Raw genomic sequence first — 24,211 nt, forward strand, 5'->3', positions numbered from 1 at the left:
ATGTCATCGCTAAAGATGGTCACCCCGGAAAGAAGTTTCCCTCAAGAGATTAATTAGGCTCATAAATAATTTAATCAATGACTTGTCCTCATTTTCCAAAAGTTTAATGATGTGAGTTTCGTTAGTATTTGAGTCAGGGCGCAGCCATTGATCTTTGAAAAACTTGATGTACTGAAAAGTGTCAGCTCCTTAACGACTGAAAGTGTGTAATTGCAGTTTCTCCATCCATGCTTCACCTGCATCCATCACTCTGCTTCACTATTTCCTGCGAAGAATGTAAATTTCCTGACACCTGTTTTCACCGTTCTGCACGCATGGAGGCGTGCATTATCATACACTCACACACACACACACACAAACACGGTGCATGAGAGTGCATGAGTCATGCGTGCAGCGCGCGGGGTTGTGTGGTCTTCATGAATCCACTTGTCTTAAACAGATTTATAGTGGAAGACTTCCGTGTTGAAGAGCTGAGGAGGATTCTGGGTGACGCTCTGTAAATGATCAATATCGTGAACATAAATGACTCCGTACGCACTGATAAACCACAATCCTCCAGCCTCAGTGCATTAAATAAATGTACAGTCAGACACTTTGATTCATTTAGATGCAAATAAGTACAGAGAGGGCCTATAGTATATCGCACAAGCCTTTGATGGCAGTGTATAATACGAACCATAACATTTTCTGATATGCTACATATGAAAGGAAGGACACATGAAAATGAACCCAACTTTCTTCTTCACTCCAGATACTGACCCAGTTTCTCAAAAAGCAGGATGGAGAACTGAATCAATTTGAGAATTTGATCAGAGAAAATATTAAGTCCTTTCTCCTCCTTCTCATCTTTTTTTCTCTCTTCAGAATTCACCCTTGATTTTTTTTCTCTCTCTCCTTTTGCACACCAATTATACCAAGTCATCCATGTGTAATGCTCCATGTTCAGCATCTGCATCTGTTTACCATCATCTTAAATCTAGCAAAGACACAACAGTCTCCTCCAAAACACTTTTGTCTTCCTCAGCTATTGTGTATTAGCATAGACTGAGCTCACAGGCTTACATTCCCCTCTGCCAGCTTTCCTCCCAAAACACGTTGCCAGCAGTACATGCCATTCACTGCTGTTTGAAGTCTTTAGAGTATGAGTGTGTACGAGATACGTGTGAAATGTAAGGCTGGGGTAGGGGGGATGAAAGCGTGAGGACGATTTGCTATTGCTGGCTCAGAATGGAATGATGAGTGGTGACATAGCTCTAAATTGCAAATCGCTGTTTCAGTCTCACTTCACTCTGCATCGAGTCGCTTCACTGCAACAAGGCTATTTCATTTTTATTAAAAATAGCCTGTGCATGTCAGGCCCCTTTTTACATAGGGAAAAAATGAGGAGATGGAGGAGGCAGAGCGGGAGTTGGAGGTGGGGGTGGATGGTGGTGGTGGAAGTACACTTGGAGGAGTGGAGGGGTGAGTGGGGTTGGGTGAGGGGTGGGGGGGGGCTGCCTGGCCGGCTTAAACGACCCGGACGTGGACAGATTCTGTTCCATTTGAACATCTCTGGCTTCCTCTGCTGCTGCCATCCGTCTTAATGCTCACACACACACACACAGACCTCTCATCCCTCTTCAGTGCATCGCTGCTGCCCCACACACACACACACACACACACACACACACGCACACACACACAAATCTCTTAAGTCTTTCCAAATCAGCCTGGTGAGGAGAGGAGAGGGCCACTGTACTCAGCACATCAGTCAACTCATTATTGTCAAGGTTTGACACTCAGACAGCTTAACCTTAAGTGATGGCCCACCACCACCACCACCACCACCACTGCAGAAGCGCTGTGCTGCTGAGCAAGTGTTGAGCCTGTGTAGACTTATCTGTCATATGAAGCTGCCTCTGTCACTGTGAGCCTGGGATGCACATGATCACTTCATTGGCATCACACTGTAAACACGGTGGGACAATAAACGTTTCTCTATTGCAATAACTGGCTCGCTGCCTCCTCTTGGGGGTCTCTCACTCTGTCAAACCCACGCACGCGCCCGCGCACGCACGCACACTCACATCTGGACTGGCTTATTAGCATTTCTAGTAGGAGATATACTCCAAACAGCCGGGAGCGTGACCTTGTCTTGTTAGAGAGGAAGCCAGGAAAAAAAAATGACCTAGTTGATGCATGTTAATGTGATTTACACACTTGGCCTAACTATTATAATGAATGCAACGTCCCAAATATATACACTGCTGTCGGCTAGAGAGAGAGAGAGAGGTCCAGCGCCCCAGTCGTTTTTGGCGAACGAGCCCCGCGTGAAAGTGCGCGCGGCAGGTGAAGAGGAGCGCGCGCATGCACGGACACACACAGAAACAGAGAAAACAACGAAACAAAACGAGAGAGAGAGAAAAAAAGGAGCAAGGGGAGCGCAGCCGCGTCCGTTACCGAGCCGTCGGTCAGAGCTCTGCGGCCGGTCCACTCACCTCCGGCGGCTCCGTCACATCAACAGCTCGCACATGGAGCTGCGTCTCTGCCTCCGAGCGACAATCAAACAGTTGGAAAAGCGAATGAAAACCAGAGCGGCAAAGTGAGCGGAGGACTGGAAACTTGTCATGTGTGCGTGCGCACGAGAGGCTTCGCTTTATAAATAAAGGAATGAGAATGGGGGGGGGGGGGGGGGTAAAGGAGGAAGATGAGAAGGAGGAAGAAAGTGGTGGAAGATGGAGCGTCTTACCGCCGCGTGTCCTCGGCTCGGCTCCGCTCCGGAAGCTCCGTGACTTAACGGAGCTGAAATGATCCAACGTGGGAAAGGATGCCGAGGTTCATCTGAGCTCAACGTGAGGTCTGTCCACTTAGCGCGCTCTCTCTCTCCCCCTCTCTCTCTCCATCCTCCCTCTGCGTTCCCTCCCTCACTCTGCCCCCCTCCCCTCTCTCCATCAGTTTATTTTCTCTCTGCTATTCTTGAGGATTGAGAAGTGATAGCAGGAAACACCGCCATAAATAAACGTCATTATTAACGGCTCTACTTTTTTCAGTAACGAGTAGGCTAATCAGAAAAGTTAATGCTGTTACCGTTACTGACAATAAAATGCGCCGTTACGAGTCCCGTCACACAAATAATAATAGGCTACACTCGTTTAAGTGAACGTTATAGGCTACACATTTTTCACATTCATCAATTAGTCGGAAAAAAAAGAAGTTTACCTGGAACCTAACCAAATTACTCAGTATTCCTCCGCACAGGCAGGCATCCGCAACGTGCTGTACTCACTGTTTCCCTCCCAATAATAATAAAAACAAATTCTAATGTGCATCCTTGAGCAAATCAGTCTTGGTTCTGAGAGACCTACATTATACAGGCCTACACATTTTGTTTCAGTCTATATCTGGAACAATCCACCTTGGTTAGTTCCAGATAAAGGAGGGTTAGGGGGGGGGGCAAGTCCAAGTAATTTGAAATATCTGAGCATTTTATTTAAAAAAAAGTAACTTAATAGTTACTATTCCTGGTAATTAGTTACTTTTATTATGTAATAACTCTTATTACTTTGGGGGCAAATTAACAAGGAACTATGACGAATTACTTTTTAAAAGTAACGCGCCCAACTGGGATTGAGACATTTGTGTTCATGTTTGCTCACACTAACAAATTACCAATTTAGTTTTAACATGGAAACCTCAGTTGATTCAGAGCTACCACGTGTATCACATTTATTTTTCTCATTGACATTTAAACCCTTTAAACCGTCTCCCCGTTTCTGGTTAGGCTTTATCGTTTCCTTGGAGGCACGCAGTGTTTTGTAATCTGCTTAAATGAAGCCAGGCTGCACGAGCATCTTCAACTTTGCATTTCTTTTTTCCACCCAGGAGCTGGAGTGGGGGAAACTCATTCCTAGGGCTGGGTTCAATTTCTCTCACTTGCCAGAAATATGTCTAACAATGCCTGTAATAACCCCCCCAGCTCCACTCTGATGTCACAGCTCTCTCAGTGGTTTCAATAGCTTGTGCATTGTCTCCAGATTTTTATGAGTTGTTCCATTTCTCTGTCTTTTTCTTCTGGATAATCTACAATAGTATCCACATTTCAAGGATTTCATCAAAACTGTTCAAAAACCTTTCACATCAAAGACACCGAAGTGACACAAATGAGACCACTGAGATGATGTTTGCTTTTATTACAGAAAGCATTTGAAATCCGTGATCCAAATGAGGTTCCCCCAACAGTGGGGATCCCAACACCTCACATTGAGAATCTCTGCTCGAAATGTGCAAGATAAATGTAAAATTGGGATAACACGAGAATGTTGAGTAAGATGATATTTTTACACACATAGTATATTTTTTCTCATCCAAATGTGTCTGATATAAGGATGAACAAAGTGCCAAAAAATGTATTGTGTTGCGATGTGAGTCATGATTTAGGCTGGATTACATTTTCACAGAAAACACATAAAAATGGTCCTGATGGTTTTTGTCATATTAAACAAACATGTTTCCTTTACATCCGGAGAATATGACTTGTAGGATCTATGCAGTATCGCAGTGCTTCTGGTATGGTCTGTTGTCATGACACATTTCCTTTAAAGGTAGAGTTTGTTCATTACAGACACATTTTCAATTTGGGTCCCACAGTATTTGTCACCACCAAGATAGCTGGACGCTGTCAAGCCGGGAGAAATGGCAGATACACACTTATCCATTTCACTATGGAAAACTATGCAAGTCTGGTTGCTTTTCCTCTGTTTTGCTAACCCTCCTTCCAGCCATGTGCGTTTGTTTCTTTAACGAAGCAGGCGAGAAAGCGATCCATGGAGCACTGGATAAATTTATTAATCCATGTCGGCATTATGAGGTGCATATTTGCGTCTTATCTGTCATAAACAAGAGATTCAGGTTAGGGGGTGCTGCATTTGTGTCGCTGTGAGACGAGAGCTGGGACACCGGGTCGGAGGCTCTGATCTCGCTAGGTGAGATGCTAGGTGGAAGGCAGAGAGCCTCCATTCTCCCTGTAACAAGTTACAAGTCAGTTATTCAACCACCACAAATTACTACTACCGAAGCTGTTTAATTATGGTAAAATTAAGCTAAACATCTTGCATAGTTCCTCTTTAAACAAGCCCACGCCGCCACACACACAACTTCACCCGCACTCCGTCATTGGCTGGGGAAAGACTCCACACAGAAACATCCCAACTACACCAAGATATCAAAATACTCTGCAGACACAGTCACCACCACACATGAGTAGAACCTACAGTATAGGTGATGAATAAGCAGAATTTATTTTGTATAAGTCTATATTTTGTTTTTCTAGGGAAATCCTAAAAGACTCTACCTATAAACAGAAATATTGCAGCTTGTGTGCTTTGGATATGGCACCTGGCCATATAGTGATTTTAATATCTTGATTAATTGGTGAATTGTAGTTATTTTTCATTTGGATCACTGAGAGCAGATCTGTAGTACTGAGAGCTGTGAGTCTTTCAACCCTGTAAAACATGATCATTCATCTGACTGTTGCACATCAGTATTTCTTTTTCTCTTTCTGACTGTATGAAACAATTATGCAGTCCTGCAAGGTCACCCTTCAGATACTGTGTAGCTTCAGCAATGCAAAAACTACTGCAGGAACCGTACAAAGCCGAGCAGTGATCGAGCGTGTGAGTCAGGATTTGAGAACACAAAAAGGCAACATTTTTTTATGTTCAAAACTTGTTGTGAGCTGAGACTCCGTCAGAGGGATGTCAAAGAATTTCTAGAGAATTTCTAGCCACTCTGGTCAGATGTTCCTTAAGCTCTTTGAGAGCTTTGAAAAAAAGAAAAGAAAAAGAAAACCGATGCTGCAATTTTAGAAGCTGGGGTGTACGACGTTTCACTCCTCGGTCAAACCCAGTGGAGTCTTCTTCTTTGTTGTCAGCTGCAGTTTGCATGTGAGAAGTGGAAACATCCAAAACTGAACAGAAGCCTTTGAAAAAGACAGTGAAACCCCGCTGCTTGCTCAAATCTTGATTCACAGTTTGTCTCGCAGGCTCGAAAAACTTTGATTACGATTCCGTCCCCGTTTCCCTCAGAACTCTGGCCCTGCAAGCTTTAAAAAAATCCGCACCACTAAATTGGTTTCCACTTTTTGTTTCCCGCTCGCTCAGTAATTCTGTCATTAATGAACTTCCGAAGATGGGAATTATGGATGAGGTCGGGGAGCGAGGGAGGCTTTCCCCTCTTACTCTTCCCGGCTGCACACACTCGTACAGTAGTGGAGGTCGGAGAAGACACTTATGTTGCACTGGAGATGTTCTGCACTGTCATGCATCCCTGCCTTTAATTCATTCTATGCAGTTATTAACACATAGACATTGCTCGCACATGCATGCATGCAAACACACACGCGCACATAGTGAAGTGGTGATCTGATAACAGCATTGCAGCCATTAAAAACTCACTCATACTGCAGAAATAAGCTCATCATATTAAGAAGTAAAACACAACATTAAGCACCACTCTGACATTTTGACATAATCCATGTGCTATTAAACTTCTCCCATATGGCGGACTCACTACATTGAGCTTTGAAACCTTTAACCAATCAAAGTCAGGGCAGAGTGGTGTGGATGAGGGCGAGCAGCTCCGGACCTCTCACCCTAATATCCTTTGCAGCGTCATTGTCACTCGAATAATTACTCGTGTGCTTAATTTACGACCTCGCCGCTCACGCAGAATGAACAAGCAAGTTCAGCAAAAACTTCATGTGTTCATTAATTTATCCAAGTGTCAAAGGGACTTCACAAGTGTTCTGACAGCGGACACAAATCAGCCCTCAGCTCCTCGGCGAAATGTGCCCCTTTATACACAGCGATACATTATGACCTTCAGTACTCCAGACTGTTACGGAGGCTTTTGGTTCCCCTTTTTTTTTCTCTGCTTTGAACACAAGCAAGGGCCAGGTACGGTGGTTGTTTACCTTATATGAGAAATGATTCACAAGGTTTTTAAAGTCTAAATCAAAATGCCAGCCAGCAGCGCCCTGTTAGAATACATTTTTATCATCAGCACAAACAAAACATCAGCTGTTTATTAGAGGGAACGAGATGCATGCCCAAATCATTTGAGAAATAGCCCGGAGGATGCGACTGCCTGTCCTGTTCATTAATTTAGTATCTGCTGCAAAGATGCCATCACGTCTCCTCCAAAATACTCCCTGATGTTTGCCTTTTCTTTTCTCATGCCACGTCTCTGCCTTTCGTGTCTTTACTCAGTCTCAGTCACGTCCCGTCTCATTCTCCTCTCTTGTCTTTCCTTCTGTCTGTAATACTCTTCCTTCAGATCCTCTCTCTTCCCGCGACTCCATCCTTTTGAGGAGATGTGATAGACGTCCACGTTGTTCCCCGAGTACGCGTCCCTGTGAGTGGCTCTGTACACGGCCTCTCTGGCGATTGACGTGGCCTCATCCACTGTCAGTCCCCATTTAACTCCCTGGTCCAGAATTGAGTAAGCGTAAGGGGATCCGGACCCCACGGAGAATAAGGATCCCTGCAGGCGGGTGCCGTCGCTGCACACGTAAAACAGGCCGGGTCCACAGAGGTTGACCTTCTGTGTGGCGGAGCAGCCTTGAACCTTCTCTAGAGTCTTTGTTGTCTCTGCGGAACCGCCGGGATCAGCCTTCGTATCTTGGCCTCCATCTACCTCTCCACCATCCCACCCGCACAAGGTGGCCGCCACGCACAGCTTAGTCCCTTTAAACGGGTGAAGCATGTGCGCAAGCAGTTTGGCAGCTCCGCCCGTGGACAAACGCCGGCCGTACCGAAGCTGGTAGAGCCGCAGCTCCCGGGACAGGATCCGCTTCCAGAGGGCGCAGTCGGCTGACGTGCCCGAGGTGGTGCCCACCAGGTGGCTGTGGATGGGCAGGATCTTCTGGGCGGCCGGGCACGCCACCAGTCCGGAGCAACTGGAACGAGAGTCGGCCGCGGCCAGCACGCCGCCCTGGAACATGAAGGCCAGGGTGGTGGTTCCGTGAGACATGGGAAAAGGCAAAGGGACGGTCTCAGAGGATGCACGAGGAGCACCTATGGGTGAAGAGAGGAGGGGAAGGATGACGTCCTGAGAGGAGAGGGGGCTGGAGATTTCCCCAACCTGTATTGGACTTTCATCAAGATACTCTGCAACCGGAATATAAAAATCAAACAGACCTGTGCTGTTTCTAAAGGGCAGAGCTCTCTTTTTGTAACAGCCAGTGTTCATAAAAAGCACAGACGAAGATCCACTGGGAACATCATCCAGAAAGATGTCCTGGAAATTGCAAAGGTCCTCTAAAGCCATTGAAATGATTATTATTTCATCCCTAAAAAAAACGAAGTCTTATCAAGTTCATTCATAACAGTTCATACCATCTTCCAAAGGTTTCAGCCTCTCCTAGAGTTGTAGTGTTATTCTATTATATCAGCAGTCAACCTTTATATAGACGAGACCATCTCATCTCCATGTGGTCATCATCTCAAACAGCCCATCAGCATCAGTTACTGATGCCTCATGGCCGTGACTTTGAAGCATAAACTTTCAGCAGTGCATGGGTAATTAATTTTGGCTGTGCTATCAGGTTGTTTTTCAGATCAGATTTCTTCAAAGTCTTGTGTGGGCATAGGCCAAAGAGGACGTGGGGTAACAGCGAAAGCCTTGGGTAGAGCACATCAAATGCGGTTAGACTCTGAGCTTTTGATGCGTCACTCCCGTGGAAAGTTCCCCCATGCAGCAGAGTCAAGACACAGAAATGAATCAAACAACATTCTGGTCAAACAGCAGAGAACATGAATCCCAGTTAGTCAGGTAGCTACTGTTTCGCAGTCAGTCGGCCCTTTTAAAAATAGTTCAACCTGTAGCACTGGAATATCAGGAAATCCTGCATGACACAGGGTGCATGCTTCACAGAGCCGCCACCTGTTTTGCCACTGCTCTCCCAGCAGCTGAGCACCGACACCAATATTATTTCACACATAACTTTATTTATTTTCCACATGGATTAAAAGTGAACTGGAGGATTACAGCTTTCTTCTGTGTTCAAATGAATCTCAGCATGACCGTGTTATGCACCATCCTGTTTGGATATGTCCTCACTGCTGCTCTTATGATGGTAAGAGAACTCTATTACACTTATTATTATTATTATTATTATTACCCTTTGCTAATCTCCGTATTATGTGTGAACAGTGTGAAAGGCGTCTGGCGCGGAGCTCTTTAGAGAATGATCAGCAGGATCTACAGCTCCCAGCTTTATGGAGCTGTGTGGTGGGTTTCAGATCATAAAGCTGCCCGCACAGCAACTTTACTGTAGAAAAAAACAAAAAAAGCTGCACTATAAACCGATTGCACACTGCCTGCGCAGCATCAACGGAGGCAGGGAACACACACAGGTGAGTTTAGCAGGCGGAGAGCCAGACGTGTTGCCGCTGGATCATATAGAAACTGGCATATACTGTAGAATGAATAATTTCCCTGCATTAATAGGATGCATTCAACATCCATCCCATGTTCTCTACAGTATGTGTTACTTCCTATTCCCCACATCTTGTGCAGTTACCATGGCTTTCGGATCCAGTCGTTTTCTATTTAGGGGGTCAGGTTTCAACCACCTGTAATAAACTTCATAGCAGCTTCTAATAGGATTTATTACCAAGAGATTTTCCTCCATTCCTCAAAGCCTTCTGGGAGAATGCCTATTTTTGGATCTCGGGGGATGTCTTAGTGGGTGTCGAAAACATCCATCCAATAATTTACCTTAACAGTAATAATGAAACATGTATCTTAATTCAGGGCATAACCAGAATAATTAATGCATGTTTAAGTAAGCTGATCATTTTGTTAAAAATATGTTAAACATCTTGATGTGTCAAGTCTAATTTGTTCCAGTTGAAGAGACTGCAGCCGTTTTGCCTGTTTATTTTCATATTCACTTTTCATTTACATGTCTTTTTTTTTTTTTTTTTACTCTACAGGCAGAGTGTGTTTTACAAACCAGTTCCTCTGAGAGTGGTGAGAGCCTGCATGACAATTTCATAGGTTTTGACTCAGCTCCCGACAAAGTGGTAGATGGCTCAGTGGTCCGTGTGCGGTATCAGTGCTCCAGGCCATGTCAGCTCGCTGTGGAAGTGGTGGCACCCACATTAAGGAAGACAGATTTATTGGTCTTCAGGAGGAAATGGATCAGCATCACACCCGGAGTCTTCAGGATCCAGCAGGTGCCGCTCAGATTGCCCCCGTCCATTTTATATCAGCACGACTTCTTCAACAGGAACGATTTGGAGGCTGAAAATGTGGAAGTTCGTGCCTGGCTGCGGCTCCTTGAAGACGGCCGAGGACCCGGCACGTACCGTGATGCCATGTTGAGGATTTATAAAGTGCTGCAGCTGACACCACACTCGCAGCGGCCGCCCAGACCTCCTACTGAGTGCCCTTCATGGTCTGCCCACCTCATGTGGCAGGTGACCAGACACAGAATCAGTCAGTGTCCACATGAATCAGGTCAGACAGCTCATCTCATCTTTCTCATTTTGTTTATTTTCATCACGAAGACTTTTAAAGGAAACGTGAAGATATTTCTAAGTGGCTATATATATATATTTCTTGTTCACAGATATAATAGATGTGCTGAAGTTCCCCGTGGCAATCACTGGCGAGCACTTTGGAGTCGTCCGCAGGTTCCGGCCTTTCGCGGACAGAGCCCTGGAGAGAATCCGTCTCCAGGCTGTGACCCAGCCCAGGTTGGACTCCTTTGGTCATGAAAAGATCTCTGTGGGTGCTTTCAGACACACACGGTTCTGGATCTGGATCTGGATCTTGATCTGGATCTGGCTCCGTTCTGGAGTCTCAGAACCTTGGTGCTTTATGGCGAACCAGCCCTCGTTCACACCAGTTTAAGTGGAACCAAAGTGGCCGTGCGTTACGCTGCGTTACTCAGGTGGAAGTAAACACAACAGTGGCAACATTTGAACATTAACTTTAAAGGGATTGTTCAACATTTTTGGCAAAGTCATAGGAGTAGGTTCGTTACCTTTAATTGTTGGTGCAAGCTTTTTTTAGAACGGCGGAGCAGAGCCCAAGCTGCTCAGTGCTACGGACTGGCATAGTTCCCCTTTAAGCCCCAAACGGAAATTCATACAACTTGCTCTTTCTTGTTCTGCTGAAATTCTTTAGACGCCCAAATCGCCAACAAACAATTCATTGCCCAGCAGACCACTGCAGATTCTTCTTCTCCAGGTTGTCAGTCGCTACCTTCTCCTCCTCCTTCCTGCTTTTTCTTCACAGCCTAGAATACGCCACGCCCACTGATGATCAATCAATCAATCAGGCTTTATGATGTCACAGTTCACAGGGAAGAACCAACTTTTTTTTGGTCCCCTTGGGTGCTTTCAGACAGACCTGGTTCTGGCTCCGGTTCCGTTCTGGGGTCTCAGAACCTTGGTGCTTTCTGGTGAACCAGCCCGCATTCACACCAGTTTAAGTGGAACCATAGTCAGTCAATCAATCAATACAACTTTATTAATCCCACCAGCGGCAATTGGTTCCAGCAGCTGATACATACAATAAAAAGAATACCATAACAATAAAATAGTGTAATATACTGAGGAGTATAGTGGGATCAAGGGTCTGATAATAGTAGTAAAAAAAAAAGAAGAAAAAAAAGCAATCAAGACTAGATGAATGAATGATTACAGTACAAGGAAGAGACGAATGGCAGAGGGGATAAATGATTTCAGGAAGCAGTTAGTCCTACTAGCAGGTAAGAGACTGACGAACAGAGGGCAACAGAGAAAATTCATAGGAGAAGCCCTCGAAAGTCCCTCGAAAACCGGCTTTTCAGGTTCCAAACGTGTTATTTTTTCATTCTGAACGTGCCAGCCAGTACAGAATTGGGTTCGGGAACCGGAACCAGCACGGGGAGCCCTGCCAGTGTGAAAGCCTTCTGTCTGTCTGAATTTTCCAAATGTCCTACCAAACAGTTTTAGATGTAACATGTTATTATATTGCCTCAGATGTACAGTATATAATGTCAGCAGATTGAAAGGCCAAGGATTCATTTTCTCTTAAGCGCTGGCAGCTGTCACACCACACTCCACATTCCACTTTCAGTCTTACTTCACTGGCCCGACAAGCTTCATGAAAGCTCTTCAACGGAGCATATCAGTGTTTTATTTTCATACTGTCAAAGTCAGGATGGTCAGTTGTTTTTAACAGACAGCTCTGTGTTTTTAACTCCACCCAACGCTTCGTTGGCTGAGGAAATTATTTGCCAAATCTTGTTTCTGGCGCTGTGTTTTCAGTGTCACCTTATCTGTGTGGATCTACCTACTGGAACGCTGTCGCGGGGAGCTCTGTGGGATCATCCATCACCTCGACAGGAAAAATTTATTCGACTCCTTTCTGATGCAGCTCACAGACACAGGTGGGTCACGGCAGCTTGTGAGTACACCTGATGGCGGTTCAGAGGATCAGAGTGAGGTATCATGGGGTGATTGTAAGTGATGATGTGTGTTTTTGCGAGGCGGTGAAAACAGACTGTGTTATGTATTAATAAAGAGCTTTGGCTCTCCTGTGGTGGAAGATATGACTGTCATATCTCCTGTGTAGGGGACATCGTAATTCAGGCACGTGTAACAACAGGAGAAGATGAAGCTTTCCAAACCAGCGTATCCATGCCTCTGCGGAAATGGGTTAGATTAGACTGTCACATACAAGACTCCAAGGTATGGAACCTCAGTGTGCACCTCTGGGTGGTGGGATAAAGGAGCCAAAATTAAAATGTGGCCTCGGGGGGCGCAGCATCTCATAGTCATCCTTTCTCTTCTGAGTTCTTGTCTGTGGCGTTGCAGAGCTGGGTTTCCTTTTGGAACAGATGTAAGATCCTGAACTGTGTTTCCTTTCCAGGTGGGAAACTCCAGGCCATTTAGCCCTGTACTGCAATTCGGAGCGGTTCACAGCTGAGCAGAGTTTTTTTTTTTTTTTTTTCTGAATGTGGAGAGCTCATGCATTATTATGTTTGACTTTCAGGTGCTGCTGCATGTAACGTGGGATGATGAAACCCACACATCTGTGTACAAGTAAGACATGTTTCTGTTTTAGTACAGGCTACCTTATGTTTTAAAGGTAGGGTTGGAGATTCTGGAAACATGGTTCTAGCAGGCCACATTTTGAAAAATACATACAGTAAGCCAAAAGTCCAAGCCCCTTTCCTTAGACTTCTCTCTGAAGCCTCTTCCTCCAGAGCGCAGGAACACACAACACTTCTTCAGCCTTGGGTTCACGATCAAGGATCAAAGTGAAGCCCCACTATGTGACAGTATAGTGGAAAGCTGCTTCACTCACATTGGAATTACATTGGGAAGATATCGCCTTCGCTAACGTTCCACTACAGTGTTTCCTCTACATTCATTTAGGAGTGGCCATTCCTAAATCCTAGCCACCGCTCTTTTTGTGGCCCTATGTCGCCACATTCACGCGCATCCCTTGGCTGCGCACACAGAGAGGACTGCCCCTTTATGCCGTTCTCTCTCCTCATTGGATAAAGGTTGTAGGATACAAGGAAAGTTTTCTCCTCGGCTTACAGCAGAGCAGAGTGACTGACAGACCCGTGTTTCAGACCAAACACTCTATAGAAGTGATTGCTGTCGGAAGATATAACTATTTAAGACTTATATTAACACAAACATTCTGCTTACTTCTGCTTTAACTTAGCAGGTTTGATTCTCGTGTCTGACGTCGCGTTCAAGTGCTAGTGGTAAAACAATCAAACAAAAAACGACTAGAGATGTGTCGAGCCGAGTCGCGCTAGTCGAAAAGGGCCATAAAAAATAACCCCCCTAAAGTTTCTCAATCTGCTGGGTTTTTCAATAAACAATGTTGACAAGATTTTTTTTTTTTTTTTGGTGGGGGGGGGGGGGTTAGTTCACAAAGAGCGGTACAAGCAGAGGAGGGAGGGAGGGACAGACGGCAGTTTGTTTGACACATCACGATCCAATTGACTTGAACGTGACGTTCAACATGATTGGATGCTGTTTTTACAGGCTTGTCCGTTCCACAGGTGACTGACTGTTTCCATTTTTGTGAAAAAGCATTAAATTACTCGGTTGCAATCGGGGCGTGAAGAGCATTTCAAGCAATTCAGTAAAAAATGCTCCAGAAAGAGACCTCCAACCCTGCCTTTAAAGTGCCAACAGAACAGAGATGACTGATGCTAAATCTCTTTTAGATTCCGGGGCAGTATCTATTACGATGACACTGATGGATACTTTGCGATTGGAGGGAGTAAACACATGCCAGGGATCCACGGGTACTTGGGGCCCATCAGATACTATCGTTTAGGAACTGAAGAGGTGAATCGTCTGCTCTCTAACCTCACGTCAGGCAACGATGTTTGGTGTTTTATTGCTGTTGACCCCAGTGTGAAATGACATTTTATTCGTTTTACAGATAAAAAATCCGCTCCAGCCTAAGGCAACGTTACAGGAGCTGGATAGGACTCATCGCGAGTGCCATGAAATAAAGGCGTTTACAAAAGCTTATCTGAGAGCAGTAACTGAGAGTCACCTCACGTCGACAATCAGCAAAGGTGAAATATTCTTTTGACAAGTCCTTTACGGCAGCATCGCAGCTGCTCTGCAGGGAGCAGCCTCATATAGATCTAATATCCAGGGTGTCAATACGACAACAGCGCAGCTCTGTTGTACGTGAGGATCGCTGTTGACACACCGCCTTGTGTGGTTTCTTCCAGATGTCTGTACTGCTCCTTTCATAAGACTGTGGGGTCAGTTTGGCAAAAACGTCTGCGCACAAACCTGGAGCCGGAAGACGTCACTTAAACACAACTTTCTTCTCCGTCTCCTGCAAACGAAGGAGGAGGAATTCAGAGCAGGTCTTTCACATCGTTTCTATAGTGTTTTATCAGCACATGGTGTACGTACATGTACATGTACAGGTGATGTACGACAGATCTCCTCCCTCTGTAGGATCTTTGGGCATGAAGGAGTTCGGGAGTGTTTTGTTCCAGGAGGCAGTTACTACAATGTTCCCCGTGGATAATCTGCAAACCAATATCACATCCAGATCAAAGTTTCTACTTCAAGTGTCGTCCTGTTTTGGAAATCACAAAGCGTCACTGTTGCTGGCCTCCGTCTACCTCGCCGGCCTGGGACACGCCGTGGACACGCAGCAGGTAGTCAACGCCTTTTTCCTGCTGTTATAACCACCCAATGGTGTCTCTTGAACTATATGGCTGATTGTATCGACTTGTTTCGGCCTGTTTCAGGGCCATGTCTACAGCTTGATTGGTGCAGCCGGTGATGAGCGCTTTGCCCTGATGCATGCAGGGTACAAGCACTCACAGGGAATCGATGGCTTCCCTAAAGACCTGCACATGGCCTGTAGTTACTATTCCAACGCTGCGGCGCAGACCATCACCGACTCCTCCAACATGCACGACAGTGAGGTAGGTTTCAAAATGACTCAACTCACTGAAAAATGTATTTTTATGTATTAACATTAACTTGTTTGTGTTTTGTCGGTGTGGAAATCCCAGCACTGCATGATTAGACTAATGCTGCATTCATGTGCCGTCTGAATAATTGGGATTTGGAGATAATGACTGACTGATTATGACTTGTGGAGTTGTTGACTTGGTACATGCAGAAACATGGTAAAAAGTAAATGTGGTTGATGATGAGAAACATGCATGGTGAATATCCATATATTTTATATATATATACTTTTTTTATTATGGTTATTATTATTATTATTATTTTTAAAACATATGATTTTTGCTATGGCATCAAGTTGCTGCCTATGCACTGTGAGTTAACTATTAGCTGTAATAAGTGACAAAAACACTCTAAAACAGCGACCTTCCTGTGGTTTCAGTGCTCCGAGCAACATAATACAGCCCATCTCTTTTGTAGCATCCATGTTGTTTCCACATTATGACTTCAGAGTCAGAAAATGTACTTCCCAAACCAGGAAATGGGTTTACCAGGGACCTGTGAATGCAGCATTAATATGGTTCCGTAAAAACAAACAGTATTTTGCATGTTGATAGTAGTTGTTGATGGTACAAGTTGAGTTTCTTGTTTATAAGATATTAATACATATACAAAAGCTCATAGTAGAGAGAGTATGAATCATCATAAGAGTAAAGGGTAAGTACAAAACATGTAAACGGGCACACGCAGCATTCACGCAAACATGCACAAACAACCTGATGACAGCGGTTATTCAAAAGGCTGCTGTCCCCAAAATATGATGAATAGTGTGTTTGTTGGCCAGTTGGATCAGAGTGGTACAGGGAAAAGAGCTGGGTCTGGGTCTTACATCTCAATTTAGAGATGTGAATGAGGTAGCAGCGCTGATGAATAGAGGGAGAGTACTCTAAAGATAAAAAGCCTGCTATGAAAATTCTACCTATATTTATTATTAGACTATTCAAATAAGCTGCACCCAATGAATAGACCTCACGAGGACAACAGACAGACCTCTATGTTCCAGTTTGAATAGGCAGCTGGTGCACAAAGAAAAGTGTTTTGGTGAAGGTGATTATAGTGGAAATCCTTGCTGCGGCATTCTGACTAACTTGAAAACTTTCTGAAGTTCATAGTAGTTGACAGAAGTAAAGGCCGTTTTATCAGCCTCCCTCTCTATAAGAGCACAAAACGTTTTGCCAAAGTTGTTTCATATGAGAGATCCTTTACTTTACTTTACTTTATTTGTTTATTTGAATGGGACAGTACATTAAAGCAGAAGTAAGCGATCCGGTCGTTTTGGCTAACTTCTTGTCAGCCGATGGAGTTATCAGCCCCCGCCCTCGTCATGGATCTATTGGTCCTCGTCCCTACGTCACCACATTCACGTGCATCCCTTGGCTGCACACACAGCCCTTCATGCCGTTCTCTCTCCTCATTGGATAAAACTTGTAGGATACAAGGAAGTATACAAGAGGTTTTCTCCTCGGCTCAGAGCAGAGCAGAGTGACTGACAGACCCGTGTTTCAGACCAAAAACTCTATGTAAGTGATTGCCGTCGGAAGATATAACTATTTAAGACTTATATTATCACAAATATTCTTATATATATTGCTTACTTCTGCTTTAATGGACATAACATGTAAATGTGCCAGATTATAGCAAGATGTTAAATTACGTCCGTCCCAATAACATAATAACAGTTCAACGGCAGTACACATTACACATAATATAAAAGAGAGAGAGAGAGAGAAGAAAAAGTAGACATATAGACTATAACAATGAAAAACAAATTCCCATCGAAGCTCATCTGGCTGGCCTCGGTTGAATCAACAGGATTTAGTTAATGTTTGAATCCCAGTCTGATGGAAAGGTCATGGTGCTGTCTGTCAATCAAATGTTAACACACCCACACACTCCAAACGATTCAGGTTTGTTGAGATCTTGAGCGTTAAAGTTTCTATAGAATATTCCTAACTGACTTTTTGCTTGTCGTATTGAGTCGTGATGAATATTCATTGTGTCTAGTTTACATGAGCTTTTAAGAAAAACAATGTCTGGCAGATGGAAAGGGGTCACGAGCAGTTTGTTTTTGTAAAGACTGAAGGCTGGAGATGGAGTCATTGTATCGGTGCTAACAGAGACAAGCAGTCAGCAGCAGTGATGTCGCTGTTAAAAGGTGCAGTGTTACTAATAAACGTTGTACAAATAGCTCAGCGGCGGTGATGCCTCTGTTTGTCTTTTCCAAAAGCAATACACACCGGAGCTCATCTATCTAAGCAGCCAGGAGGATGTGAGCAGTGTGATGGATGAAGGCAGGGACTACTTCCACTACCTGAAACATCAGGCAGAGAGAGGAGACGTGGAGTCTCAGGTTTGTGTGAGACATTTTTCACTCTTTTGTTAAGATGAACCACACAATTAAAGACAGCACGATCATTATGTTTGAATAAAACCTCCGGAAAAATTCAATCTCCTATGTGGTCCGCGCGCTACTTCTGTTTTTAGATGAACAAAAACTCTTATTATCCTCAGAGACACCTGGCAACAATGCTTTACTGGGGACAAAATGGAGTCTCCAAAGACGTAGCGAGCGCAGTGAAGTGGTTTGAGAGAATTGCTATGCAAATGAAGGATCCCGCAGCGATTTACGACTTCTCCATACAACTCATGAAGGTGCTGTAACATTAAGCTTTATCTCATGATTGGATGAGGGAGGATGGAGTTTTTTTCTTGTGTTGTTTTGAGTCTGCAGGTGTGTGTGTGTGTGTGTGTGTGTGTGTATGTGTGTGTGTGTGTGTTTGACAGTTATTGATTCGCTGATTGATGTGGATTCCTCCAGGGCCACGGAGTAAAAAGAAACTTCACCCGAGGTTTACAGCTGCTGAAGAAAGCCGCAGCGCTGGTACGTGCGAACTGAAGTGATCAATCTGTGTGTTTTTACAGAATTGCTCCTTCACTGTATGAATACCAGAGTCCTGTTTCCTTTTGCTTTAGGGCTCAATTAATGCCTTGAATGGTTTGGGCTGGTACCATGGGAGCGTGCTGAAGGACCACAGGAATGCAATCAAATACTTTGAGCAGGCCGCGCTAAACGGGAGCGCTGATGCCATGTTTAACCTGGGACTTTATCATCTCATCGGGCAAAACCCGCACGGCCCACAGAGGAACGAGGTTTGACTCCAACACCTTGTCAAAACGGCTCCGTGTTGTGATTCTATCATATGATGTGATATATTTTCCACAGTCGGCTGCATTCCAGCTCTTCCTGAACGCGTCCGGCTTGGGTCACGGGTCGGCATCAGTGGAGGTGGCCTGGTACCTTTCGACAGGAAGCCTGGAAGGGGTGTCTCAGGATGCGGAGAGGGCTGTGATGTAAGAGGCTTTCATTAGCCCGGTGAAGAAAGCTTTGTTATGGGCTGTTGCACTGTAGCCCGCAGCTCAGTGGCAACTAATTTCAATGACAGTGGCTAATTCAAGGTCAGAACCTAGGATTTGCATATCTAAAAATAAGAGCAACTGTCACCACATTATTGTCTGGCGCACAGTGATTCTGCTTATACCGGTATCTTATGAATTTAAAGAGGCTCCTGCTGCAGCCGTGGAGGCTTTTTTTAGAATGACCTCAACAAATCAGAATCTATTTTTGGACCATATTGAAATATTTTCTGTTTATATAGTGTGAATTATATTCCATAATTCATCAGCCGTCCTTTACCCTCTGTGCAGATTGCTTAAAAACGTGTGTGAACTGAACGGACACCTTGGATTTATGATCAGGGAGGCTCTCCAGGCCTACCTCCAGGGCTCTTGGTAGGGACATTAATTTCAATTACTTTTCAATTGTCCCCATTTAATCATTCTCTCTGCTCTTTGCTATTTGTCTCTTGTTCTTCACTCCGTGTTTTATCGTGTCGCCAACAGGCAGGAGGCGTTAGTGAAGTATGTTTTGGCGGCTGAAACTGGTTTGGGTTTGGCCCAGAGCAACGCAGCACACCTGTGCGAGGTATATAGGTATTGTTTTTCTGGTTTTTAACCTTTGGTGTGTACCCTGAAGCAACAACGCTGTCTGTTCTTTCAGCTGGGAGTTTAAACACACAGCTCTGAAATCAATGTCATATAATTGTGGTGTCTGAAAAAAAAAGCATAATTCCAGTCACACACTTAAAGAAGAAAAGGAAGCCACGGGGAAATTCTTGGCAGCAGATAACATAACATTGCTCTGCTCTCTCTCTCACCCCGCAATCATTCTGCAATGCAGGAGCGGAATCTCAGTTATGATTGTCAGTGGAGATATGATAACTACTCTATATTAAACTATGATCCCCATCCGTCCGGTGAGTTCCAATCATTTCATTTCCCTTTACCCTCACCCCTCTCCCTGTCAATCTGGTCAATGAACAGCAAGTATTTGTCTTCTTTTATAGCTCTGCTCAAAATGGGAGATTACTACTACTATTCCTCCAGCATGCAGGAAGACTCATTATCCGTGCTTGGCCAGGCTGTATCGATGTATGGCAGAGCAGCTCTAGCGGGCAGCCCTCAGGTGACAGATTTACTCGGGCTGTAATCTCATCACCCAGTGATAAACTTAATTAAACTTCCACAGGCTCGGGCCCACCGCAATAAAAACAACAAACAGAATAATACAGTGTTATTATTTCTCAGGCTTTCACTGTGAATAACCCATCAGCCTCCTGTTATGATTTTATTTTCACACCGTCCCACAGGGAATGTACAACTTGGTCCTTTTGGCTGGACAGGGACACAGTCTTCCTCCGAGCGTCTATGGATTGTTTAACCTGTCACACCACGATGAGGTGGAGGCAGTGGTGGAAAAGATACTCCGAAGGTGCTTTTTTAAATTCATACACTGCCAAAACATTATTTGTGATCAGAGCTGAAGCACATGCACCAATACAGAGGTTGTAGTAATATGATTTCTATTTTATTTTGCACATGAAGTATGAAGGGACAACCAGCAGCTGCTTAGATTATTAGATTAGATTTGATTATCAGATTCAACTTTATTGTCAGTGCAGTACAAGGCAACAAAATGCAGATTGCATTTAGCCATAAGTGGGTAACATATAGCAGAAGTACAGGGTATAGAATGATACATAAATATACATATTTACAAAAAGTGCAATATGGATGTACAAATGTGCAAAAATTCAACACAACCAAATTGAATGAGAATACTTAGTAATGGAATGGGGTCAATACAGTACGAGTGTGTGTAGCTGATGTCGATCTGGTCCTCTGCATTGTGTTTCTTGGAATGGACTGCCCCAGGTGGGGTTTGAACCCTGGTCTCCCACACAATGGGCGACAATGCTAACCGTTTTGCCAATAGCTCAATGAGCACTTGGCAGGTTGGTTAGCATGTCCTTTATGGGTGAATGAGTGCACCTCCGTCACACTTGTGTAATCAAATTTAACTTAGCTTAGCATAACACACCAGAAACAGGGGTCATCATCCCTATGTTCCCTGCTTTGTATGTGACCGAGGAACATAGGACCCTTTTTATTAAAAAAAAGAGTCCCACTGTATGTTCCCCACTTTTCCCCAAAAGGGTCCTATGTTCCCCGCTGTGCATGTGACCGTGCTTTTCCCCAAAAGGACCCGGGGAACATGCAATTTTTGGTCCCATACCTGGAAGTGAAGTTGTGACTTTGAGTGAGAAGTGGAATTGTCCCATTGGTTGAGTTTAAGCAATGAAGAAAAGAGTTGGTTAAAGGGATAGTTCACCCAAAATTGAAATTTCACTCATTATCTACTCACCCTCATGTCGACTAAGGGCTGGGAGAAGTTTCAGAGTTATCTGTGCCTTCTCTGAGTTACAGGGGGTCTCGGCGTAGCAGTGCATGTACACATAACGGTTGCAAATGGATACCAACTGTCTTCCTAACAAAAAGACACACCAAAAAACATCCAAATACCTCCATGCTGCTCGTATGTAATGTCCGTCTTGTATTGAAGCCCCGAAATGCGAAATTGTTCCGAAAAAAGTTAAATAAGTCTATTTTTCAAGCTTGTTTTGTAGCGGAAGCTTCTCGAAGCTCCTCTTCCCGGTTTGTCAAATTTGGACGAACCGGGAAGAGGACGGACCCTGGTTCGTCTAAATTGGATGAACCGGGAAGAGGAGCTTCTGCTACAAACAAGCTTGAAATATAGACTTATTGAATTTTTTTCGGGACAATTTCGCATTATTTGGATATTTTTTGGTGTGTCTTTTTGTTACGAAGACAATTGGTATCCATTTGCAACCGTTATATGGACACGCACTGCTATCTCAGAGAAGCCACGGAGGACTCTGAAACTTCTCCCAGCCCTTAGTCCACATGAGGGTGAGTAGATAATGAGTGAAATTTCAATTTTGGGTGAACTATCCCTTTAAGTTTAGTAAAAAGACCAGGTAGAGGCTAGACAGGCCAGATAGATAGAGAGAGTCCATCAACTGGCAACAGCGGGGAACATAGGACCTGGGGAACATAGGTACGCTCCCGGAGCTAGCCTAGCATTTTGACTAAACATAATCTTAGTGTGAATTGGAGATAGGCTGCTTGTTCACCACTGTTTCCAGTTTTTGTGCTAAGATAGGCTAACTGGCTGCTAGCTGTAGCTTCATATTTACTGCAGATACACACATGAAATAAGACTTCTCATCTAACTCTTGCCAAGAAAGCAAATATTTACTCAAATGTCACAGTCCTTCAAGGGGAAGTCAGTTACAGCCAACGTTGTTAGTGCTAAAAACATCTACGCTGGCCTTCCAAAGCTGCTCCTGCACGTACTGCTCATTGACCCCAGAGTAATGCGCTTCTACTGTTATTTCGCTGTCGAGTGCAACACAATTTTCATTTTTTTTCTCCCCTCATTGTTTCTTCCCCCTCAGATGTGTGGAGGCTGAGTCTGAAGAGGCAGTAACACCCTGTTCCTTAGCTCTGCTCGGAGTCCAGATGGGAAAAGCCTTGAGGAGAATGACTCAGAACGGTGCACAGCTCCTCTTGGTAAGCACAAGACAATCAGTTCCTGCTGTATAAGAGAGAAAATCAACACACTGCACGCTGCCCTCCTACAAGACATTGTCCTCCTTTGATAATTTGATCTCCCTTTAATTATTGAAATATCTGAAAATGCAAATAGGACTTTCATCATGAATAAGACATTAAAGGAGGAAATGGTGAGAGGAAAAATGCAGATGATAAATTATTGAAATCTTTCTTATCTCTCTATAGGTATATGCCTCTCTTCTTTCTATCTGTGTCCTTATTGTCGTCATGCCATTTCAGAGCTGTCTTGGTAAGGAATGATTGCTATTCACCACCACATGTTTCCACTAGATGGTGTCATTTCCCCACATACTGGGTCACTACCTTGTGCTCGAATAGAAAACCTATGTACTGTAATCCATGAAAAGTGTCCTTAACGTCTTTCTGTCCTTCTCAACGCAGAGCAAAGGGCTTCCAGACGCCGTGCGGTTGAACCGAGGGCGAGGACATCATCTTTCAGTCCGGACGGTGTCAACTTGAATAGACAGCAGGATGGCATCATGGGAAGGACATACATAACGGCAGGGAATTTACGGCTCACCGTGCTGAATGGCGAGCGGTGGCTCAGGCAGACCAGTGATTTGGCTGTGACACTGTCAGGTGTGTGTCTGTGCTCTATTTGGACCACATTCCTCTATCATCTCCTATGACATACAATACCCAGCAGAGTGATCCCATAGCCGCAGTAAAAGCCCCCCGACAGTGCATATTGTAAGAGCATTCATTTAGCGGATGAATTACAGCATCAGCGCACAAGTGACACATTTGTGTGTTGGAGGCATGTGAGTCATTTTAGGACAGGAAGAAGACGAGTGCTCATCATCAGCACACGAAACTGCTGCTTTATCAGGGTTGTGATAGTGTTACCTCAGTAACAGCTTCTCCATTCTTTTGTTTGTGGGAAATAAAAATGATTATCATGGATTTAATTAAGTAATTTAATTAATGCTGAGCAGAAAGAGCAGTTTCCATTGTCTTGGGAATGCGTTTCAAAGAAGTAGAGCAAAGTATCTGTTATGTAATGTCCAATAAGTAATATTTTCACTCTTTGGTAAATCAGTGCTTTATCTTGTAGAGATTTTTTAATTTGTAGTCACAGAATAAGAGTGCACTGGACAGATATTCTAGATACGGTTGTGCATTCACAAGCAGATTCAGCCTCAGTGATGGATGTGAAGGGAGATGTTGTGCCGGAAGCTGTGTTCTAATAGGTCAGCTATTAAAGCTTGTTCCCAGCCCTATCAGTGACGTGTTGATGATAACTGCCTCACAGGAAGCTGGACATGCAACGGCAGCATGTAGGGGCACTTAGATATTTTGTCCAAGGCCGGAGCTATGGAATTTAAGTTATTGATTTAGTGTCTGTGGCTGTGCAGGTGCTCCTGGTCAATACATCAGATTAGACATTATCAGTCTAAGACCATCGCCATGGGAGACAAGAGGAAGTTTAGCTTTGAGGGATAAGTTACTATAACGATGGAAGACAATTCAAACACTCCTTCAGAGTCTTTGTTTGGGCATTAGTCAGAAAGTAATGCCTCTCTGTGGTGCTGATGGATCTGTGTTCATAAAGACAACATAGTGGGCAATATCCTTTGAGTGATTTTTGTTTCCACGGAGGCCAACAAATATGAGGGATAGACAGTGTTACTCAGCTCCTAACAGTTATT

The 24,211-nt window shown here is 44.3% G+C and overlaps 2 protein-coding genes across 2 annotated transcripts; one reads left to right on the top strand and one right to left on the bottom strand.

Annotated features, from left to right (window-relative positions):
* Window positions 1–7,239: 7,239 nt before the first annotated feature.
* Window positions 7,240–8,307, bottom strand: psmb11b (proteasome 20S subunit beta 11b; the record flags this gene model as incomplete). The annotated part of the gene is made up of 1 exon (XM_083970055.1): window positions 7,240–8,307. One exon carries the CDS (start codon window positions 8,305–8,307, stop codon window positions 7,240–7,242), a length of 1,068 nt encoding a protein of 355 aa, XP_083826181.1.
* A 751-nt stretch (window positions 8,308–9,058) lies between these two features.
* Window positions 9,059–23,191, top strand: LOC310984741 (protein sel-1 homolog 3; the record flags this gene model as incomplete). The annotated part of the gene is made up of 23 exons (XM_083970056.1): window positions 9,059–9,115; window positions 9,978–10,503; window positions 10,616–10,742; window positions 12,303–12,424; window positions 12,610–12,725; window positions 13,030–13,079; window positions 14,228–14,351; window positions 14,449–14,587; window positions 14,985–15,190; window positions 15,284–15,463; window positions 17,737–17,859; window positions 18,021–18,161; window positions 18,328–18,390; window positions 18,483–18,659; window positions 18,733–18,860; window positions 19,215–19,298; window positions 19,410–19,491; window positions 19,747–19,822; window positions 19,913–20,031; window positions 20,216–20,337; window positions 22,385–22,499; window positions 22,728–22,791; window positions 22,944–23,191. The coding sequence occupies 23 exons, from the start codon at window positions 9,059–9,061 to the stop codon at window positions 23,189–23,191; spliced, it is 3,189 nt and encodes a 1,062-aa protein (XP_083826182.1).
* Between the last annotated feature and the right edge of the window lie 1,020 nt (window positions 23,192–24,211).

This window comes from Trachurus trachurus (assembly GCF_905171665.1).
Source record: "Trachurus trachurus genome assembly, chromosome: 4".
Taxonomy (NCBI): domain Eukaryota; kingdom Metazoa; phylum Chordata; class Actinopteri; order Carangiformes; family Carangidae; genus Trachurus; species Trachurus trachurus.